General features: G+C 32.6%; 1 protein-coding gene across 1 annotated transcript in view; it reads left to right on the forward strand.

Moving 5' to 3' along the window:
* Nucleotides 1–22,247, forward strand: part of EEA1 (early endosome antigen 1) — a 69,939-nt gene that overhangs the window by 43,589 nt on the left and 4,103 nt on the right. Inside the window, 11 exon segments of the mRNA XM_032493636.1 lie at nt 1,388–1,527; nt 4,150–4,480; nt 5,638–5,739; nt 7,460–7,654; nt 11,802–11,984; nt 17,391–17,576; nt 18,782–18,913; nt 19,846–20,031; nt 20,914–21,152; nt 21,416–21,536; nt 22,075–22,173. Coding sequence (XP_032349527.1) covers nt 1,388–1,527; nt 4,150–4,480; nt 5,638–5,739; nt 7,460–7,654; nt 11,802–11,984; nt 17,391–17,576; nt 18,782–18,913; nt 19,846–20,031; nt 20,914–21,152; nt 21,416–21,536; nt 22,075–22,173 — 1,914 coding nt within the window.

Consider the following 22,247-nt stretch of genomic DNA (forward strand, 5'->3'; position numbering starts at 1 on the left):
CTTTCTTCTGCTCTATCATTCCAGTCTCCTTATAATAATAGACTTTTTTCTTTTTAAACTTTATATTTGTAAATATAAATATAATATTAGATTTTGTTTCTAATACTATTAAATTTATTATAATTTTTACTATAGCAAACTGTATCTGTCTTTAACATTACTACAAGTGAAAGTGTTGATTTATACTAAAGAAATTAAATGACTACACGTATGAGAGAAGGATTTGACCTGAGTCTTTTGTTCTCAGTTGGAACTACTATGAATTAAATTAAGACTTAAGTTACTATATATGTAACGTATACCTTCACAGTCAGATGAAGCACTTCTGTATAATTGTAGAATCATAGGATATGTATATGTATACGTGTACATCCACACCAATATAACATGGAAGAAGAAAATTAAGTTTACAGTTCTGTCTATGGGTTCCTTTTTCTTTTCTTTATGGTCAATGATAATAGTATGATAAATTATTTGATGTAATAGTTGAACAGAAAAACTACTTTGCTGAAAAGCATCTAATAAGAATTCTATTTGCGTATCTTCTAAAAATATTTATTTAGAACCAATAATGTCCATTGTGATCTATCACAGTATCAGATATTTAACATTTTGTACTTATTATTTTAGGGGGTATTCAATCTATTTTATTTATTTTTGTATATATAGTTATAGAATTAACATAGTTACATGAAATATCCAATGGAAGTGCTGAGTAAGATCCACAAGTACCCAAATTGGTTTATAAAATATTTAGGGTGTAGAATTTTTACAACTATACAAGCAAATGCATTGCTTGTAGATGTTCAAACTATATACTTAACAGTTTGATTTTGTAAATTTGTAAAAATACGGACAGTTTTTTATATATATGTATGAGACAGAAACCACACTGTGAAGAACAATAATCTCTAGACCAAGAGATTAAAGCAGCAAAATTAGGAGTTTAATTGGCTTTCTATTTAGGGTCAATAGGTGTTAGTGAGAAGGATGTCAGTGTTGTTAACTGTGAACATAAAGGATTATATATTGTAAGTGGGCCCATGTGTGTAAAACCTATTGCTTAGTTTTTTCATACTTGAGTTAATAATTTTTATTTAAATAATTATTTTAAAGTTTATTTTCTTATTCAGCATTCATTTTAAAAAGTAAAAACTTGGTGACTGCCTCTCATATATAAAGCCTGCTGCCAGGTCCTCTGAGAGATTCCAAGATAAATGGTTCCTTTATGCAGTGATGGCTTTAGAATGTGTTTTTCATTATAACATAAATATTTTTGGTTATTTTTTGTGTGTTATGTCAACACCAATTTGAGTATAAACAAAATGTTATGTTTCATACAGAGATAATTGTTGACATTAAAATGATTATTATATTTCTTCCATAGAAACTAGAAGCTGATGCTCTTGAAGTTAAAGCAAGCAAGGAGCAAGCTTTGCAGGATCTACAACAGCAAAGACTGCTGAATGCAGATTTAGAGCTTAGAGCCACAGAACTGAGTAAACAACTTGAAATGGAGAAAGAAATGTAAGCCAAACTACTTAAGGGAGAGGATTATAAACTAAGTATTGAAATTTTCTTAAGGTTTCAATTTTGCTATCACAGTGCTTAGAGATTTATTAAATGTTTCTTTGTATTGATTCTATAAACTGCTGATATTAATGTGAATGAAAAATAAAGCCATTGTAATATGGTCTAATAGGAAGGCTTGCGACCAGTCACATTTCGGTAGACTTTGTCTTTAAATGCTAAATAGATCACTCTAAGTTGACAGACTTGATCTGTGTCAAGAGGATGAGGGTGTTTGACTCTCAGTAGTAAAGACGGAAGCTGGGATCCTGGGAAATGAAATAAAACCCATCAAAATTGATGATAATTATTTTTCATTGCATGGTTTCATCCTTGTTTTGAGAGTAATGACAGAAAAAGCTTTTGTTTTCACATCTAGTAATTTGGGTCTTGGTACTGTGAATTTGAGGATATAAAGATACATCTTGTGCCTCAGATGGCATTTCTTCTCACTGTTAACATCATATTTCCAGTGCCTAGGCATTTAGGGAGTACATTTGATCCTCTGTATTACCCATTGAGTGGCTGGTCATCTCTAGAACCCAGTCATATGTCCATGAAGATGACCTCTGAGTTGGTTCTTACTCTCTTAGGCCCAATGGTTCTTTCCATTTCTAATGGATTTAAGGGAAATGGGCCCATTTCCATTCTGTGTTCTAATCTCATGGTTCAGAACTCAGGGTCTTTCACATCATATTGGGGTAGGAAAACGTTTTTAATACTAAGGGTTTATCCCTCCCCCCCTTATACTTTATGCAAACATTTCTTATGTAGGGTCCTGCATTTCTAGAGAACTAGCAAGAAATGAGGGCTGGGTTAACACATCTGGGATTTGACTAAACCTCACCCCTGATCATAGGGCCCAGCCTAAATAGGGTACAGGGCTCCCCTTTCTCAAGGGCCACCTACATTATGCAAGCAACTCTTTCCCTTCAATTTCCATCTTACAATGTGTTTTCATTACTTTGCAGTTTAATGTGTTTTCAAATATCCTTTGTACTTTCTTCTTCTGTTGTTTACTTTTCAAATACTTAGGGCTCTTCTGGATATCTTACTGTTATGGGTTTCTAATTTAATTCCATTGTGGTCAGAGGACACAGTAAAATTCAGACTTTTCAAACTGTCTTATTTAGGGAACAGTGTATGCACATATATGTATTCTGTGTTGGATAGAGCGTTCTGTAAATACCAACTAGGTTAAGGTGGTTGATAATGTTGTTCTAATCTTCTGTTCCCTTGCTAATTCGTTTCTCTGGTTGTTCTGTCAGTTTCTGAGAAAGGGGTGTTAAGGCTCCCAGGTTGTGGATTGATTTATTACTTCCTTTAGTGGCTTAAAAAAAACAAACAAACTAAGTTTTATATTCACTATGCAAGCCTTTATATTTGTTTTGCCTTCTTTCACATAGTCTTCTGATTTTACAGTAATTATTTATAGGAAAGTTAAGTAGCATGGTACATAAATACATCAAGTCCTAATTTTAAGGTTGCTTGACAGGGATTTTAACTATATTAAAATGGTAAAATAATAGTGTAATGACTTTTCTCTTTAGAGCTTTAAAAATCAGTGAGGTACAGTATCTTATGAATGTACTTAACTTCATATTTTCTGACTGCTTTTCAAAAAGTACAAGTTTCTGGGACTAAAAGTTAGAAAATTTCAAGGTATGTATGCAGTTCTGGTATTGTATTAATATCCGCCTTCAATTATGTGGCTGCTACATCTTTTGGCAACTTCTGTTTAACATACTGTTGAATTTATACTGATAATAAAGTACACTGGGTATAGTATGCATTCTAGAAGTATTACTTTGCACCTGGTTTTATTTTCACTTTAAAGATGGTTGATCTTTAATGTGTGCTTTTCTTTTGATACATAACATGCATAATTTTATTCCTCTTATGAAAACAGTGTCTTTAACTCTTTAAAAGCTACATCTTCATCACCTCATTCTTGTAACTTTTTTATTCATTCGAGTATAGAAAACTTATGTTAAGGGACAAATGATAACAAATCTCTTACATAATCTGCTAGGCTGTAGGATTAAAGTAAATCTTTTGTCCTTCCTCTGTGTTTGAAATGAAATATATACATATTTAACTATTTTTTTCTGGGTTAACCTTATGCATTTTGAAGTTTAAGACCTGTCAAACAAATGTGTTTTATGTTTTCAAGGAAGGAGGCAAAGTTCTCAATGTGCTTGGGGTCTAACATAATAAATAGGTTCTTTAGGGTATTTGGAAAAACTTTTCTGGCTATTGTAGACTCTACGGTTTGCTGTATGCACATTCTTTGGGGATATACTGTGGTCTTCAAGACTGAATTTAGTCAAAGGGTTAGATGGTCTTGGCTTTACCACTAATTTATTTGACTTGAGGAGAATCGTCTTTATCTGTTAAAAGATCAGATCAGATGTCTTAAGGCATTTTTCAGTTGTGTGGTTTTATGACATTAAATTATTACTTTTACTTCTTAACACAGGGAAGTCTTAAAACTCAGTAATTTATTTATTAATTTTTAAGGATAAATTAGAAATTATAAATTACTGCAATTATTTAAAAAATTGTTTCTTGAATCTTTAGAGTATCCAGTACAAAGTTAGACCTACAGAAGAAATCTGAAGCCCTTGAAAATACTAAGCAAATGCTTACCAAGCAAGAGGAAGAAAAAATGATCCTTAAACAAGAAATTGAAAGTTTAAGTCAAGATGCAAAGATGCAGCACCAGGAATTGAATAACAAAATTCAAACAGCAGCAACAGAACTACAAAAAGTAAAGATGGAGAAAGAAACTGTAATGACAGAGCTTTTCACAGCAAAAGAGAAATTATCAAAACTTTCTGATTCTTTGAAGAACTCCAAAAGTGAATTTGAAAAAGAAAATCAGAAAGGAAAAGCTGCTATATTAGATTTGGTTAGTTTATGTTTACTTTCTTAGGTAGAAGTGATTTAGATTTAAAATGTACTGATTTTTCTGCTTAATTCACAGTTGACCTTTCAGCCTACATTTAAATGATTTGAAAGTTTTTATGAAGAAAGGAATTGGGATTACTTAACCTGAGAAAAAGATACTGGTGTTTGTGTAATCTTCCAGTGGCCCAAGAAATTTTAAGTTGAAAAATTTTTTTCTGTTGCTGCTCTGATGCTAGATTTGAATCTTTTTCTGTTGTTGGTCTGATGCTAGATTTGAGTCTTTTTCTGTTGTTGGTCTGATGATAGATTTGAGAGGTACTGCAGCACGTTTGTCCTTAGGAACATTTCCACAGAGAACATAGCTGCTGGTTGAAATGTCATTCGCTTGCTTGAAAAAAAAAAGAAAAAAGACCAGAAGTATCTTGATGATTCTTAACTCTAATTCTGTAAACTTTCTACTTCTTTATTCAGTATAGAAAACTTTAGATAATACTATATGTCAGAGGTATCAAAAACATATTTAAACTATAGGGAAAAAAAATCTGAGTCTTAGGAAATGCTTAAATGAGAATGTATTCTCAGAAATATTTTAACCCAGAATAACAAAGAGTAACAGCAGAAGTAAAATTCTTTTGTTCTCAATATGAAGGTCAGTGGAAGTATTGAGTAGTATAAAAAATATATGATTTTTGTGTGTTACTTTTGTGTTCCTTTCTGTTTGAAGAAAACATCTTCTATCTGTACATCTTCTCTCTTAGGTTATATGTGATTATTTTTATTTATTATTTTAATACTTTTTTAAAAAAATTTCCTTGCTTATATTTTCTTGAAGCCCATTCTGCTTTTAAAATAGCATAAATTAATTTAATTCTATGACATAAAAATGTAGTTTCCAAAGTGTTCTAAAATATTGTCTAAATATTATCTAAAATATTTGTGTGATTATTGGTTGATGATAGAAACTCTTAGCCTTTCCTGTCTCTCCCCTCTGCTGCTGTATTTGCCTGTTTTTATTATTGACATGGTTGATTCTATCCCATCTTAAATCATCAATGATTAGAGTTTATTTTTTGTGTGTGGATTTTACTAAGCTTATAAACCAAAATTCTTAAGTTTACTACAGATATTTTCTGCAAAATGTAATCTCCATTTTTTTAGGAGAAAACTTGCAAAGAATTAAAGCATCAACTTCAAGTACAGACGGAAAGCACACATAAGGAACAGAATGAACTGAAAAAATTACTTGAAAAAGAGAAGGAGGTAAGATTTTCTTTTTCTGTAAAATAAAATATATAAAGCATAATATATATTGTACTTTCAATATTTTCACACTGATAAGTCAAAAGAACATTTATTTCTCTGAATTGTAATGGATCACATACATAGTTTAAAATTGTCATTTGTGTTCTACTAAAAAGAGTTAAGCCAGTTTATAATAAAAGGTAAAAAAAATGAAGGATTGTAATTAATAAAAGTGGGAAATTGAGTCAATTAACTATAGAGTTACAATTAGATAATCTAGATTGAAGAACATTATTATGGTTGGAAAAAAAATCTTGATAGACTCTCTAGAAATGACATTTTAAGGGCTCTTTATTTCATGGACTTTTATATTAATGGTATATTTGATGGCTGTATAACAAGAAAGTTTTCCATGGTTAATGCTTCTACTGTTCTCTATCACAAACAAACAAGCAAATGAGTAAATAAATGGACATATTATGTATTGTTCTTCTCTGAAGGCATACCTCTAGCAGCTAGAGTCCAGGCATATAGCTTTCTAGAGATCTGATTTCATCAAGCAGCAAAACCTAGTCCTGACAAGTGTTTAGTGTGATTGTATTCTGGTTGTTGGCTGAAAGAAGACACCTGTACTTTAGATGCTGGCCGTAAGTGGCAAAATTATACTTAGTGCCCAAGCTCTGAATCCAGATTATCCAGATTTATATCCTGGCTGTGCCATTTATTAGCCATGCTGTGTTGCCTTGTCGAGGAAGATTACTTGAGCTCTCTGAGTGCCATTTTCCTCAGCAGTAAGATGGGGCTAATCACAGGATTACTGAGAAATAAATGGGTTAAAATATTTCAAAGTGCTTAGAAGACCAGCTGTAACAAAGTAAGTGGTCAAGTATTAGCTATTAATCGCTGGTTATCCTAACATAATTATTATTATTGTTAACACTACCTGACTCCTGTTTTGCAAACAAAAACCAAAAAACAAAAAACTTTCCCTTTGCATTGGAGTTAAGCTGAAACATCCATATATAGCACTGAAACTTTTTCATAAGTAGCTTTGAATATAGTCAAATGCTCAAATTAGGTTCTTAATGAAGTATGCATAAAACATGAAAACATGACTTTGGCCACAGAGGAACTTCAGTGTGACATATATAATAACTTTGAACAGAAATATATCCTAGTACTTTTTATAAACAAGATAATAGCAAAATATTCCTCCGATCTCAAAATGAGGAAACTATTGTGTGGTATAGTTTACTGTCATCAGACAGATATGAAACATATTTCCGAAAAATCATTTTAGTTTTATCAGTTAATATGAAGCTGTCCTTTCTGACTGACTGTGGCTAACACGGTCAGTTAGAATTTTGAGAATATTCTTGAAAGACAGTAGACATTTCAGCAGTCTAAAGACTGATGTTGATATTCCTGTTTTCTGTGATACCAAGGAATACTAGCCTAGTTCATTTATAAGCTCTATCCAAATGTGTAAGTTAAAAAGGAAGGTAGGATTGAACAAATATTGAAGATAATCCACTATGTCATCTAATAGTGAATAGTGTCAGTTAATGAAAACTCCATGAGGACAAGGGTTTTTCTTTTTGGTTTACTACTAATTAATTACATGTGGTCAACAGACTCAGTAGTTTCTACTTCAAGTGGTGCTTGGATGAAGCAGGTACTCAATAAGTGTGTGTTGAATGGGTAAGTAAATGCTGAACAGATTTTTTTTTTCTTTTAGACTTCTCATCAGTTGAAGTTAGAGCTCAATTCAATGCAGGGACAAGTCACAAAGGCCCAGAATACTTTAAAACAAAAGGAAAAAGAAGAACAGCAACTTCAGGGTAACATAAATGAGCTAAAGCAATTGACTGAGCAGAAGAAAAAGCAAATTGAAGCACTCCAAGGAGAAATTAAAGTTGCTGTTTCACAGAAGGTAGTGATATGACATTTATTTACTTTTTGTGGGAGAAAAAACTTTGCAGTTAAAATAATAATATGGTAACACAGATGAGTTGCAACAAAGAAAAATTTACATATGCTCAAAATTTTTCTAAGTTTAATGTATAAATGCATCTAATTATATGATTAAATATCTAAGTCTGGATTTCCATTCACTATAACCATGTTGTGAGATAATTCTTATTTAAAATTCTAGCACTACTCATTTGTCTGGTAGACATAAAACCACCTTTTTGTAAAATAACATTTAACTATGTTGAGAATAATTTATACATTTCTAGTGTATTAGAAAATTTTAAAAGAATTTAAAATTAAATTTATCTTTATGGGAAAATGAGAAACAAAAATCACAAAGTGGGATATATTTAAATATTCAGTAGTGTAGGTTTCATATAGTTGGAATAGCTTGTTTATTTTATGTTACATCATAATGAGTTCCATTTCCAACCCTATGCTAATTTATTAACCATCTGTTCTTCATCTTAAATGTTTTAATATTTGTCCAGACCAAGAGTTGATAAAAATGGATTGAACTTACTATTTGAACCAAATGAATTTTCTCCACCATTGGTATGTGCACATTAAATAGTCCATGGAGAAGAGAGATGTAAAATCTCTAGTATGTAGAAACAAATATGTCATTAAGAGTTGGCTTATCATATTACTAGAGGAAAAAAAAATTAACCCCACAAATATGTATTGTGTGTTGATCACTGTTTTTGTAACTATTTTGTGGCCACTTTACAAAGGAGTAATTTTCTAGTAACACAAACAAGAGTAGACAAATTTGTCTATCTTTGTGTGTGTGTGTTATTGTATAATCTTAAATCAGAATGTAATTATCATATAGATAATTAGAATGTATTCTATCAAGTAGAATGTAATATATACTTTGTTATATGATTTTATACTTGGTCAGTTTTTTTCAAAATCTATTAGCCTCATATTCAAATATTCCCTAGATCTTCATTTTTATAGCACCATAACTTAGTTAATTAAAAAAGCTATTTAGCACATTTTTAATTAAATTACTAGTTACAATAAGATTTTTTTTCAGATTTATGATTGATGTATATTGACTATACTTTACATGACTTTACTTGATGACACCTTAAAGATTATGAGATTTAGAGAAAATTTTCTTATTGGTAGTTGTCTTAATTTGGAGTGCTATAACAAAAATACCATAGATTAGGTGGCTTAAAACAATAAACATTTATCTTTCACCATTCTGGAGACTGGTAAGTTTAAGATACAAGTGCCTGGCATATCTAGTGTCTAGTGAGAACCTGCATCCTGGCTTGTAGACAGCTGCCTTGTTGCTGTATCCTCAGATGACTAATAGAGATCATCTCATGTGTTGCTTCTTATATAAGGGCACTAATCCCACTCATGAGGGCTCCACCCTCATGACCATATGACCTCCCAAAGGCCCCACCTCCAAATACCATCACATTGAGGATCTAGGCTTTGATATATGAATTTTGGGAGGTCACAAACATCCATAGCAGTAGTTCACTTATGTTAATATATGGATGCTAGAAAAAGGAACCTTGGGGAGGACAGCATTTTGGAGGAGTGTTGGATAGTAAGCCACTCTCTATAAATTAGACTTGAAATTTGGAGTAACTAGAGAATCATTGAAAGGCAAGAATAGTTTGGTTTTTATTTAAGAACAGTGTAGTATCACGGAAGGAAGATGAATTTTAGAGCCACACGGAGCTGAATTTAAATTTTACTTGACACACATTAGGTTTATGGTCACAGGGAAGTTAATCTTCTGAGCTAAATAGAATGGGGTCTTAGAGTTGTAAAGATATAATAATATCTTTATTATTTATAACTATAAAGATGTAATAATGTATTTAAAGTACCTAGTGCTGTGCCCAGTGCCATGTGGAAGCAAAATAGTTGTTGGATAGTATATGGAAGTACAGCAAACTATGATCTAAGAGTGTCAATGTGCATGGTAGACCACACAGTGATGGTCTGTGGAAACTTCACTGGCCCACAGTAACATAATAAAAAACAAGACTAATGCTTAAATGGTTATAGATGTATATGTGTACACACAATGTATATATAAACACACATATACTGACATACATTTTTTATGTGATTGTTCGGGAGGCACTGATGAAGGATTCAGCAAAGCTATGTCATCAGTTCCTGTACCAACTTGATCTGAAATCTAATAGGGGAATACAGAACAAATAGGATATGGCCTCTCCTCTCAGGTAGCTTATAGTTTAATGAAGGAGCAGGTATGTAAAGAAAAATAAAACTTTAATAAAAAGGAGAATGAGAAAAATTAGTACTTTTTAAACTTTCTGAAAAAATTTATTTTCTATTGTAGTTGATTTACAATGTTAATTTCTGGTGTACAGCAAAGCAGTTCAGATATAGATAAACATATAAATACACACACACATATTTTTAGATTCTTTTCCAGTATAGCTTACTCTGAGAAACTGAATATAGTTCCCTGTGCTGTACAGTAGGTTCTTGTTGTTTATGTATTTTATATATAGTAGTGTCCTTGTGTTATTCCCAAACTCCTAATTTATTCCTCCCCCCAGAGAAATTAGAACTTAATGAAAAATTCGGCTTTCCAGAGGAGCTAGCATTTGAACTGGGTCTTTGAAGATGATTATAATTTTGAAAGGTTAAAAAAAAAAAAGGAAAAAATTAGATATTTCAAGGAGAGGAAACAATATTAGCAAAGTTTGTGAAATTAAAATGTCATTATAGAACATTAGCTATTGGCATACTTGGAAAGTGGAGAAGTGAGGGGAGATAAAGCTACAGAATTAGATGAAGTCAGAGCACAGTAGATGCTGTGCAGTTGTTTCCACTTTAAATTTTTAATATTGGAAGACTAAAGATTTTTAAGAAGGGAGAAATGTGATCAGACCTGTTTTAGAGCAAAGATTGATCAGTATGTGAAGGATAAGTTATAAATGACTGACTCTCTTGTCTGTATTCTCCTTTGGAACTTGGGGTTTACTTCTATTAAAACAATTAACAAGTTGTGGCATTAAAAAAAAAATTTAACATCCCCACCAATAGATCTGAATTCTTCAGAGTCAGAGAAGTTTTTCTAACAAATAAGCTATCAATGATTTTTAAAAGATGAATGAATGAGTCTGTCATTTAGAGTAAATAAAATGAAGGCCCAAATATGAGCCCAAAGGGCAATTATGATCATTGTTGAGACTTTCTAGAGGTCTTAGTTGAAAGCCACAAAGGTGAATAAAGAGAAAGAAAACTTGATTTGTGGGGGAAAAATGTTAAAGAAAAGAAGTAGTATTCTATAAAATAAAATGTTTAAATGCAGTATATAGCCTTTAACAGGAAAAATGATGTCCAGGAATTCATCATCATGAAGAATCTGATTGGAGGTGACAAGGGATGTTACCATATAATATGGACAAGGATATAAATGTTGGATTTTGGAACAAGGGGGTCGCTGGTGACCTCAACAGCATTTTCATTGATGTAGTGTATTTATGTTAAAAGCAAGTGTTTATTTTTATACTATGCATACCTATATTTTAATTATGTCATAATATGTGTACATCTCCTGAATCTTCTTAAAAGACTGAAGACAAATTGAGAGTTTAGAGGAATTGGACCTTGCAAGATTTTTTTTTTTTTCTGCGTTAAAATAAGCATGGTAATAAAGATGATCTGTAGAAATTTCCTGTTATTCTTGACTTTTAAGGAGTAGAAATGACATACTTCAACTCAGTAATGGCTTTTTAATTCTTTCATGTAGAAATTTCCCATAGTTCAACCTTAAGTTCTCATCTTCTAAAGCATATAGCACGGTATTTCATCAGAATGTGGTTTTTACTCTTAGTCTCCTGAGACCTGATACTTGGGACTTCCCAGTGAAATCCTTTTTTTCTTTATTTAATTGCATTTTTGTTTTTTAAATTGGGACTTTTTGTATTTTACAATTCTTTAATTTTGTAACTATGAGATAAGTTTCTCTTTATTAAAGTAGAATTTTAGGGGATAACTGCGTTGTTCTCAGGAATCTTTGTATGGATTTCATTCTATATTTGGAACTGGTTCTTTGTATGCATACTGTTTTAAATAACTATTGTATGTTTCAGACAGAATTTGAGAATAAACTACAGCAGCAGTCAACACAAGCTGCACAGGAACTTGCAGCAGAGAAAGAGAAATTATCAGTGTTACAAAGCACCTATGAAAAAAGTCAGGAAAATCTAAAACAGCTTCAGTCTGATTTCTATGGGAAGGAATCTGAACTTCTTGCCACAAGGCAAGATCTTAAGGTATAGTGAACTATATTATATCATAAAAACTCAGGAAGTTGCTTATAGACATTCATTAAATGGTTGATTTGAATCCAAATGGGCATAGGAATGGTAGTTTTTGTGGACTATCATATTTGTTTTCTACTGACTTACTAGTTTTGGAGTAATATGCTTTTAAAAATTGAATTGTTTTAATTTATAACAACATATATATGTAAATATAGGCATTTAAAGATAACATTTTTCATAGTGAAATAATTTGGAAGTATGTTAATTGCTACGTTAGGTTATCCTAAGGACTTTACTGCCTTTATGTAAAAAAGTAACTTTTAAAAGGACTGCTGCTGGGGAGGGAAATAGCTCAATGGTAGAACGCATGCTTAGGTGCATGAGGTCTGAGGTTCAGTTCCCAGTACCGCCATTAAATAAAATTTCCTTACACGAAAAAAAAGATTTAAAATAAAAGAAAAAGCACTGTTGTTACAAAACCTAAGGAGTTTTAAATGTAAACCACTTGTGAAAATGCAAGCAATTTTACTGTTGCTTGTCAGGCACTATTGACTTTAGTTTTATATATTTGTCAGCTTTGCAAGACTACTGGATATAATGGTTAAAATTAGGAGTTTATGGCTCAAAATAAACTTAACGTTAATTATCTAAACATATATGGATACTTTGTCCTTGGCAGTACTATTTGATTAGATAAAGTATCATGTTTACTAAAATGAAGGATATGAATAAGGGTAAACTTTTTATGTAGCGTAAGGTATCAGTTCTCTAAAGGAAATGAACATTTGTATTCTCTCATAGAAGTTTTAGCTAGTTTTTTTTTTTTTTTTTGGTCAAAGTGAAATATGATGCTTTTTGATTATTCCCTATGTTTGGATTTTTTTCTTTGCTTCATTTAAAGTACATTATTAAAAAAGTTCTGTTGAAAATCACAGAAAAAAATACAATAGATATATATATTTATATATACACACTGTATATAAATTATGTCTGTATTTTCTTCATTGGCTGTTAAGGGGAAGGCTTTGAAGGAGGAAGGACTTGACCAGGTCTTGAAGGATATAAGAATTTGAATACACAGAGTTTTGAGAGAGATCAGCTTAGTCAGGGACACATGTGAGTAAACGTGCTGCAGTGGGAATGAGCAAAACCAGGACAGTCAGCGTAATTGTCTTGCTAGTATGCTGGTTTGTGTTAGGAAGTTAAAGTTAAAATGGTTGGAATTGTGAAGTATCTTAGCTAAGATACTTAGTGTGAAGTGTTGGTGATGTATCTTAGATGTCTAGTAAGGATGACAGGACTTTATATTTGGGGGAAAAATGAAGAATCTAAGCAGAGGAGTAAGTGATGAAAATTCACTTTGGGCAACTTAACCTGGAAGTGATTTACACACAGCTTGGTTTGGACCTGGGGTAAACTTGTGGGGAGATTAGTTAAGAAGCCGTCTCTCTTCCTTCCTCCATAAACTCCAGTAATCTAGCTGTAAGTTGATTAGAACGGGGGTTAAAGAGGATGTAACAGAAGAGATTAATGGGAGAGAGAAGATGAAACAAAAGGGATGAATAATATATTGGCTGCAAGGGAAGTAAAGGAATCAGTGGTGAGTAATGATCTGACAAAGGAAGAGGAGATTGGGTAAAAGAATTTTCAAAGAGCCAGCAGTAGCACCTTATATATATATATATATATATATATATATATATATATATAAAGCTCAAAATTAGCAAGAGCTGTTTTAAGAAAGAAATACTACATGATATTTATTTAAAATTTTTTTATTTTTTATTTTTGGAGGGAGGTAATTACACTTATTTATTATTTCATGTATGTATATATTTATCTATTTTTAGTTGAAGTGCGAGTTTTTTTGGTCCAGTCTCTCTTTTTTTTATTCAAGTATAGTCAGTTACAATGTGTTAATTTCTGGTGTACAGCACAATGTCCCAGTCATGCATATACATACTTATATTTGTTTTCATATTCTTTTTCATTAAAGGTTATTATAAGACATTGAATGTAGTTCCCTATGCTATACAGAAAAAAAAGTTTTAATCTATTTTTATATATAGTGGCTAACATTTGCAAATCTCAAACTGCCAAATTTATCCCTTTCCATCTCCTTTGCCCCAGTAACCATAAGATTGTTTAATGAGTTCATCAGTGTCCTCTTTTTCCCCTTTTTTGGATTCCACATATGAGTTATATCATATGGTATTTTTTTTCCCCTCTTTTTGGCTTACTTCACTTACAATGATGATCTCCAGGGACATCCATGTTGCTGCAAATGGCATTATTTTATTTTTTATGGCTGAGTAGTATTCCATTGTATAAATACACCATAACTTCTTTATCATGTCATTTGCAGCCATTATGGAAAACAGTATGGAGATTCCTCAAAAAAACTAAAAACAGACTTACCACATGATCCAGCAATCCCACTCCTGGGCATATATCTGGAGGGAACTTTTAATTCGAAAAGATATATTCACCCCAATGTTCACAGCAGCACAATATACAATAGTCAAGACATGGAAGCAACCTAAATGTCCATTGGCAGATGACTGGATAAAGAAGTTGTGGTTTATTTATATAATGGAATACTACACTCAGCCATAAAAAGAATAAAGCCATTTGCAGCAACATGGATGGGCCTACTTTATTTTTTAATGGAGGCACTGGGGACTGAACCCAGGACCTCGTGCATGCTAAGCACTCTACCACTGAGCTATACCCTGCCTACCACCTGACATTTAGAAAGTGTCTTACTTTTTATACTCTCTAAGTAGCTTTAAATTATTATTACTGTTTTTTCTTTACAACACTATTGGAAGTCAGGGAAAGTTTTGTGGAAGTTTGGACTTTATCCTAAAATAACTGGGAACCTCTGAAAGGATTGACAAATTCTATGTTAATTCTTCCAAAATGAGAAGTAATTGAACTATTTAAGAAGTTTACTAGGGAAGTACAAATAATATTTATAGGCCAGATTAAGGGATAAGTTATCAGCCATTATTTGTCTTTTGCTTCAGTGATGTTATATGATCTTAGGTATAAGAGAGAAAGGGAGAGGTTCAGAACCTTGTGACATAACACATACCTACCTAAGTCAAGGCTGCCATCTGTGGGCTGACGATGTACATACACCAAGATACCAGTAGAATGGAAGACTGACTGGCTTGATCTATGCCTTTAGCCCCATCTGCTGGATTATGTATGAAATACTTTTGTTGACTGGGTATTTCAATTTGGCTATGCTGTGTGCTAGTCTTTGTTGTCCAGGAAAGGTAGAGGTGGAATTTAACTAAGTTTTGTACCCTAAGTGAAGTGAAAATTCTACAATAAGTTTAGAATTAAATATAAATCTTCTTAGTCTAATACTATTCCTTATGTCGTTTCATCAGACATCAAGAAAAGTACTAACTAAAATGTTAAGTTTTATTTTGAAAGAAGGAAGGGAAAAATTGTTGAAGAGACCAAAACCAACAATAGCTACTACAGAGCACTGCAGAAATTCTTTTTTGGCTACACTACTGTAATGTGACTGGGACAGGGTTGGTAGCTATCTACTCAGGGATTTGCTCATTTGGGAGTAATTGGGTTAAAGATAGCCCCAATAAAACCATTGAATGCGAGAGGGAATTCGCTAAGGGAAAAGATGCTAAGCAGATGAAAATAACACAGTCTGCAACAAGAAAGACAAAAGGAATATCTGAAATGCATGGCAGCTTACTGCTGAATGACTTAGATGAATATTCAGAGGCAAAGTAGAGCAGTATGTCTGGGCATATTCAGAAGACACTAGTGTAGGTTTTAAGCTTGACTTAAAAGATTTAGTCACTAAGTTTTTGTCAGTTTGAAGTTTTATAGGCTGTTAATTAAACCATGGGCATCTTGGAATTCTTGTGGTCAGAGACTGGGGGTACTGTTGCTTCTGGGCTCCAGCAAGCCTTTATTCTTTAGCATTAGATCGGGACCTCTATCACTTAATTACTCTTGCTGCAGACTGTATGGACTAGGCTTTGTCAAATTTTACTTTTTTTCTCTGAAATCACTCACCCTTTTTGATACTTAGGTCAGTTCCTGTATGCCCACAGAGCCTTCTGTAAACATTTCACAGCGAACTCTCTCACTCGTTTTTCTGTGCATCTGGTGCATAGCAAGTGCTCTGTTACCCTGTATAGCTTCTGTTTTACATGCTGGTTCTGTTTGTCAGGGACCATCTTTTAGCCTCCTGTCTATCTCAGAAGTGTGCTCAATGAATGGTTAGCTGCTTGATTAGTAAAGGACTAGATGATTTAGGTCCTTCCCCAAAAAGAAGCTTTATGGTCCTTATTGTTCTATTGGAAGCCACTGAAAATGGAAATTTAATTTATATCAGAAAGATTTCTGAAGTGGATTATTTGTAAGGAATAAACTTTCTCTTTCAGGAAGCTTAATAAGTACTTTACATAAGGTTTTCATTCACTTATTTTTCATTTTTTTTTTTTATTGAATGCCTGTTATAGCCAAGTCTAACCAGCAGGGATCTTTTGTGAATTATATCTTACGCCTCCTTTTCAAAAAAACAAGTCTTCAGAATAAGAAAGATAAACAACTTCTAGATGGTGGAGAGCATCTTATATTTCCCTCCTATATTGATTCTTAGCTGAGAGGAGCAAGGTTCCTGCCATTTCTCATTACCCACCTGGTACCAAATATACCCCCAAATCAAAACCTCATAGGTCAAAAAGCTCGCTTTTTCCTCCAGCTTCAGCTTCTCAAAATATCTGGGCCTTAGAACAGTCAGTAACTTTGGACTATGGTAAGTGGCATACTTACCATACTTCTGCCACACAGATGAGAAGTTAAAAGGATCTGGTGATGGCTTTGTCAGAAATAGAGCCTCAGAAGTCTAGTTGACTTTGCTCTTTTTTCACTTGATCAGGTTGGCAGATTTGTAACACAGTTGTTGGTTTATTTCCTCTAAGACAAAAAATCCCTTTTATTTTTTAGAAAGCATGTCAAGGGACATCAGAGCCCATAAAAAGTAAATGTACATATAATACAGCATTTAATTATCTTTTCAAATTACTCTTTTTTCATGCCTACCCATATCTTCTCTCTAACCATGTATACATTCTGAATGTGTTTGATACAGTTGCTACTTATTTGATATTCTTCGTATTAATACCTATAGATTATTTTAGAACTTTTAGAATTGCTTCGGTTTTATTAAGTATTTTATACTATAAATGTTTTCCATAGGCAAGAGAGTTAATTATCTAGCATTCTTTTTGTGTCATCTTACCAAAGGGCATAACATACTGTCTTTTTAAAGTATATTACTTTCCACTATGCCTGTGTTAACTGCTTTGTTTCTGCAGAAATTTTCTAAAACAAAGACACATAATAATTGGGGGAAATTGTTTTTATAAGTCTGTAGAAGAGAAGCTTTCTCTAGCACAGGAGGACTTGATTTCAAACAGAAATCAAATTGGAAACCAAAATAAATTGATTGAAGAACTAAAGACTGCCAAGGCTACTTTGGAGCAAGATTCAGCAAAGAAAGAACAGCAACTGAAGGAGCAGTGTAAAGCACTACAAGATATTCAGAAAGAAAAGGTATTTTATATTCTGACTAAATCTAGAATCTTAGAGTTATGATGACCATAGAGGTCATCTAGTCAAACCTCCTACCCAATATGGGTGTCACCTTTATTTTCAACAGCTCTCTCGGACCTTTTGGTAACTGGAATTCTAATGCTAGGAAGTACTTCTTTATAGGTTCTTTGTCATTTCTACCCATTTTCTTACTACTCTTTTTAGTTGTACGAACAAATCTGTTTTTTTTACATCTCGGACCCTTGGTTATTCAAAAATAAGTATTATATTCTCTCAACTATTTCTTACTAGCATGTTATCATCTGGATGTATGAATGGAATAATTCTTAAGCTTGTTAAAAATTCTTAAAGTTAAGAGCCAGCTTTTTTTAAGAGGAAGTAGGGGTATATTTTATATAAATGATGCTAAGTTATAAAATTGAAAGCATTGTATTATATGACCAGTACCTTTAAAGATCAGTTAAAATTCCATGTGAAAGAGAAATTCAGTTTCTAGGAAATATTTTATTTTTGAATTTCATAATTGAAATCGTTTATTTCCATCAGCTGATAGGATAGGATATTATTCTTAACTGTACAATTCCTGAAATTCTTGGTATATCTTATGAAATTCCTGAAATTATCTTTAAAAATTTGGGGATGGGGCTGGTGAAGCTATTAAGTTTATGCTTTGTTTAAGTCAAGTTTTGAAAATTTTGACAGAACTATACTTTATAGGCCTTTAATTGCAAGGGCTTTAGATCAGGGAAATCTTGTTTTAGTTTTGGTTCTGCTTCTAATAGATTATTTAATTTCCTTTACTTGTAAATTAAGGATTAAAAAGAGCTACTTGGTATAGAGAGTTAAACCAGATAATGTATAACACTTCCCCCAGATGCCTTATATAAGATAGTGATGGTAATAATGATGATATTATTAATAAGCGTAAGATGGTAGCTTTGGCTAAACTTTAGTGCCAGGTCAAAATAAGAATACTATATACTTTTACATTAACTGTAACTATTTAAGCTCAGTCTTACTATTATACTATTATTGTTCATTTTGTATAAAAAAGGACATAGAGGCAAGAGAAGGTAAGTAATTTGTTCAAGTTAACTTAGGTGGAAAGGGGCAAAGACAGTCATAAGTAGGAACCATCATTTTTATTACATTCATTTTCAGTTAAGTGTTTACTTTAAAATTATTTTAAAATCATTTTTATACAGTCACTGAAAGAAAAAGAACTAGTAAATGAAAAATCTAAATTGGCAGAGTTAGAGGAAATTAAGTGTAGACAAGAAAAAGAAATTGTTAAACTGAGTGAAGAACTCAAATTGCACAAGCAAGAAAGCATAAAGGTATGTAAAGATAACCATTATTCTTCCTTCTGTATTGTATTAGTGTTTAAAAAAATTATATAAATATATACATATTTATTGATTGAGAACCTACTATGTACCAGGCACATTGTTTTGTTGTTTTTGACAAATACTCTTGCTCTCACAGTGCTCTTGTATTGCATAATATCCATACACACATTGAAACTGTTACTTTTGTTTTTAGATTATTGAATAAAACAAAGTAATCCTAAAAGTTTAGATTTTGAGATGATAAGAGAGCTACTGATTAAGAAAATTGTGCTTGTAGATAAACTTTGAAATATGTAAGAATTTAGAATTAAGATGTTAAGGGAGTCCATTTTTAAAATTCTTCTTCTTTCTAAAGTCTTTTAGTAATCTCTTGTTTAGAACATTTTTCCTGTCATTAGCATGGCTCAGGAGCCAGCTGAAGAAACTAATTGTTTATAAGTTACTTTGTAAAATATTATTCATTTTCTTAGAGAAAGGTTAGATTCTCTCTTGAGTGCTCTCATAATACTAATGTTTATCAGTATACTTGCCATTCTGTTTTATGATTATCTCTTTATGCCATTATGTGCTTCCAGACTTCCTTAAAGCAGGGAATGTATGTAATTTATCTTTAGGTATCTCCCTAGATGGTCGTGACCGATAAATGCTTGCTAAATGAAGAAAGGGAAAATAGAGGGTAGAAATTTTCCACATAATTTAATCAACATATGCATGCAAAGCATCACTTGAATTTGAATGATTGTTGAGCAGGAAGTAAATAATCTTGCACCTTTTAAACTGTTTGAAATACTGAACCTCAAGAATCTCATAAGAGACTCAAACTCATATTGTTTATATTGCAGTAAGTTGCATAAGTTTCAGCTACAGTTTGAAATACTTACTCTAAAGGATGATTTATTTCGCCCCTACTTATTAAATAGGAGGTAACAAACCTCAAGGATGCCAAACAGCTTTTGATTCAGCAGAAATTAGAGCTTCAAGGGAAAGTTGATTCTTTGAAGGCAACCCTTGAACAGGAGAGGAAAAACCAGCAAATGCTAAAAGAGCAGATGAGAAAGGAAGAAGATGAGCTGAAGAAGGAATTTATGGAGAAGGAAGCTAAACTGGTCAGTAATTAATGGCGAGAAGTGTGTTTTGTAATTGATTTTGTAAATTATTCCAGTAAGAGAGGATTTTTCTTAAAAGTTATGAGTCAGATGCTCACCAAACATTTTAATTTTTGGTTGATAGGAGATCTGATTTATTTAAATAGCTGACATGTGATTGGAAATATTTTATTCTGTAATAAGTGAAAATCCAACAAAACATTATTAAAAAGTAAAAACACTTCTACTGCCAGAGAAACAAACAAACTCATACCTGTGTAGTAGCATGAATGCTGATCATGTTCAAAAACATCCTTTGTTTGGTCAAAGTGAATGCTGATAAGGGGGAACGGAAACTTCAGTTTGGAATTATGATGACCAAAGTCTACTTTTCCTTCCCTAACTTGTTCCTGCCAAATGGGAAGCATCTGGCTTTCCACTACTGAATTAAGTCCAAATATCCCCAGATAACTTGACTGCTCAATGTTTTCGTTAAGGAATTGCAATTTCAAGTTCACACGGTGATTTGAAGTATTGCTTTTTGGCAGGGTGATACAGGCAAAAGGATGCATGTGGAATTTGAGACATAAGAAAATGCCGGCTTTGTCTCCAGGGCACCTTGCTATCCCCAACTTAAAGTGTTTTTCCCTTGTTCTAGTGGGGAAAAAAAAGGGAAAAATCTCAAACTGATTTTATAAGAGGCTTGCTGACCATCATTTCAGCATCATTGCCTTTAAGCCAGTTCAGATCACACAGATGTTTGTGGAATCCATTTCATTAGTGCCTTCTTTCCTAAAGCAGTAGGATTATTTATGTTGCCAATATTTAAAATTCAACAACTAAGGTTTATTTTGTACTACTTTTGTAATGGGTTTTTTACCCACTGTTTTTTCCTTTTCTCAGCATTCCGAAATAAAAGAAAAAGAAGTAGGAATGAAGAAGCATGAAGAAAACGAAGCTAAATTTACCATGCAGATTACAGCATTAAATGAAAACTTGGGCACCGTAAAGAAGGAGTGGCAGTCCAACCAACGGCGAGTCGGCGAGCTTGAGAGACAGACAGATGACTTACGGGGTGAAATTGCAGTATTGGAGGCAACAGTTCAGAATAATCAAGATGAAAGGAGAGCACTACTAGAAAGGTGACTGATGTCTAGTGAAATTAGTTTATTCCCATTCTAAGTGATAAAAAAAGACGGTCTTATTTCACGTTTAAAAAAACATAAGTCTTGGGAAAAGTGCTCCTGCAGCTATTTAAGCAGCCATTTAAAAATTAACCCTTACAACAGTCAGCCAGTTGAAATTCATGTATTATATTTAAAATTACTACGTAGTTCATTACCTGTGTTCAGGGAGGATCTTTAATGATGTTTTAAAAATTAACTGTTTTTGCAATCCATTCTAGGTGTCTTAAAGGAGAAGGTGAAATAGAAAAACTTCAAACCAAAGTACTAGAATTGCAGAGAAAGCTGGATAACACAACGGCAGCAGTGCAGGAGCTGGGCAGAGAAAATCAGTCCCTTCAAGTACGTCACCTTGTGACTTGTGATGTGAGGCAGGTTTTTAGTCTAGAATTTACCTCTTAATGAAAAGCATATTTTCAACCTTTAACAAAAATCTGATATACTTATGGCTACTGTGTAGCAGTATTGTAGGTGTCATGGGTAATTAAATATAAGATTAAAAGAACTTACCAGAGATCCCAGGGATTAGAGTGCCATGTCATTCATGACCTGTCACTATTGGGAGAAGTCAAGAACAAAGAATGAGTCACTATGTGTTAAAGTGATGTGAATATATGCTCAAGAGTCCCAAGGAAGAATGAAAGGGAAATTACCAAAGGTTAGAAATTACCAGTGCCTCTGGGGAGTAAAATTTGCTTTACTTTGCTTAATTTTTTGTCATTTAGACTTAAGAATGTAGCATCTTTTGATAACAGAACTTGACCAAAAAATTTCTGATTTTTACAATGTTATCCATTTAAAAACTTAGGCACAGAATTAGAAATGATCATTCTTTACAACATTGACTACTGTAACAATATTGTAACTTTTTTTTTAATAGATCAAACATACACAAGCTTTGAATAGAAAGTGGGCTGAAGACAATGAAGTACAAAACTGTATGGCCTGTGGGAAAGGCTTTTCAGTAACAGTGAGACGGGTAAATGACTTTGTTATATTACTGTGTTTCTGGATTTTATTCCTCAGTGACAATATTTTAACCATCAAAATTGT

This window comes from Camelus ferus, chromosome 12 (genome assembly GCF_009834535.1).
Source record: "Camelus ferus isolate YT-003-E chromosome 12, BCGSAC_Cfer_1.0, whole genome shotgun sequence".
Taxonomy (NCBI): domain Eukaryota; kingdom Metazoa; phylum Chordata; class Mammalia; order Artiodactyla; family Camelidae; genus Camelus; species Camelus ferus.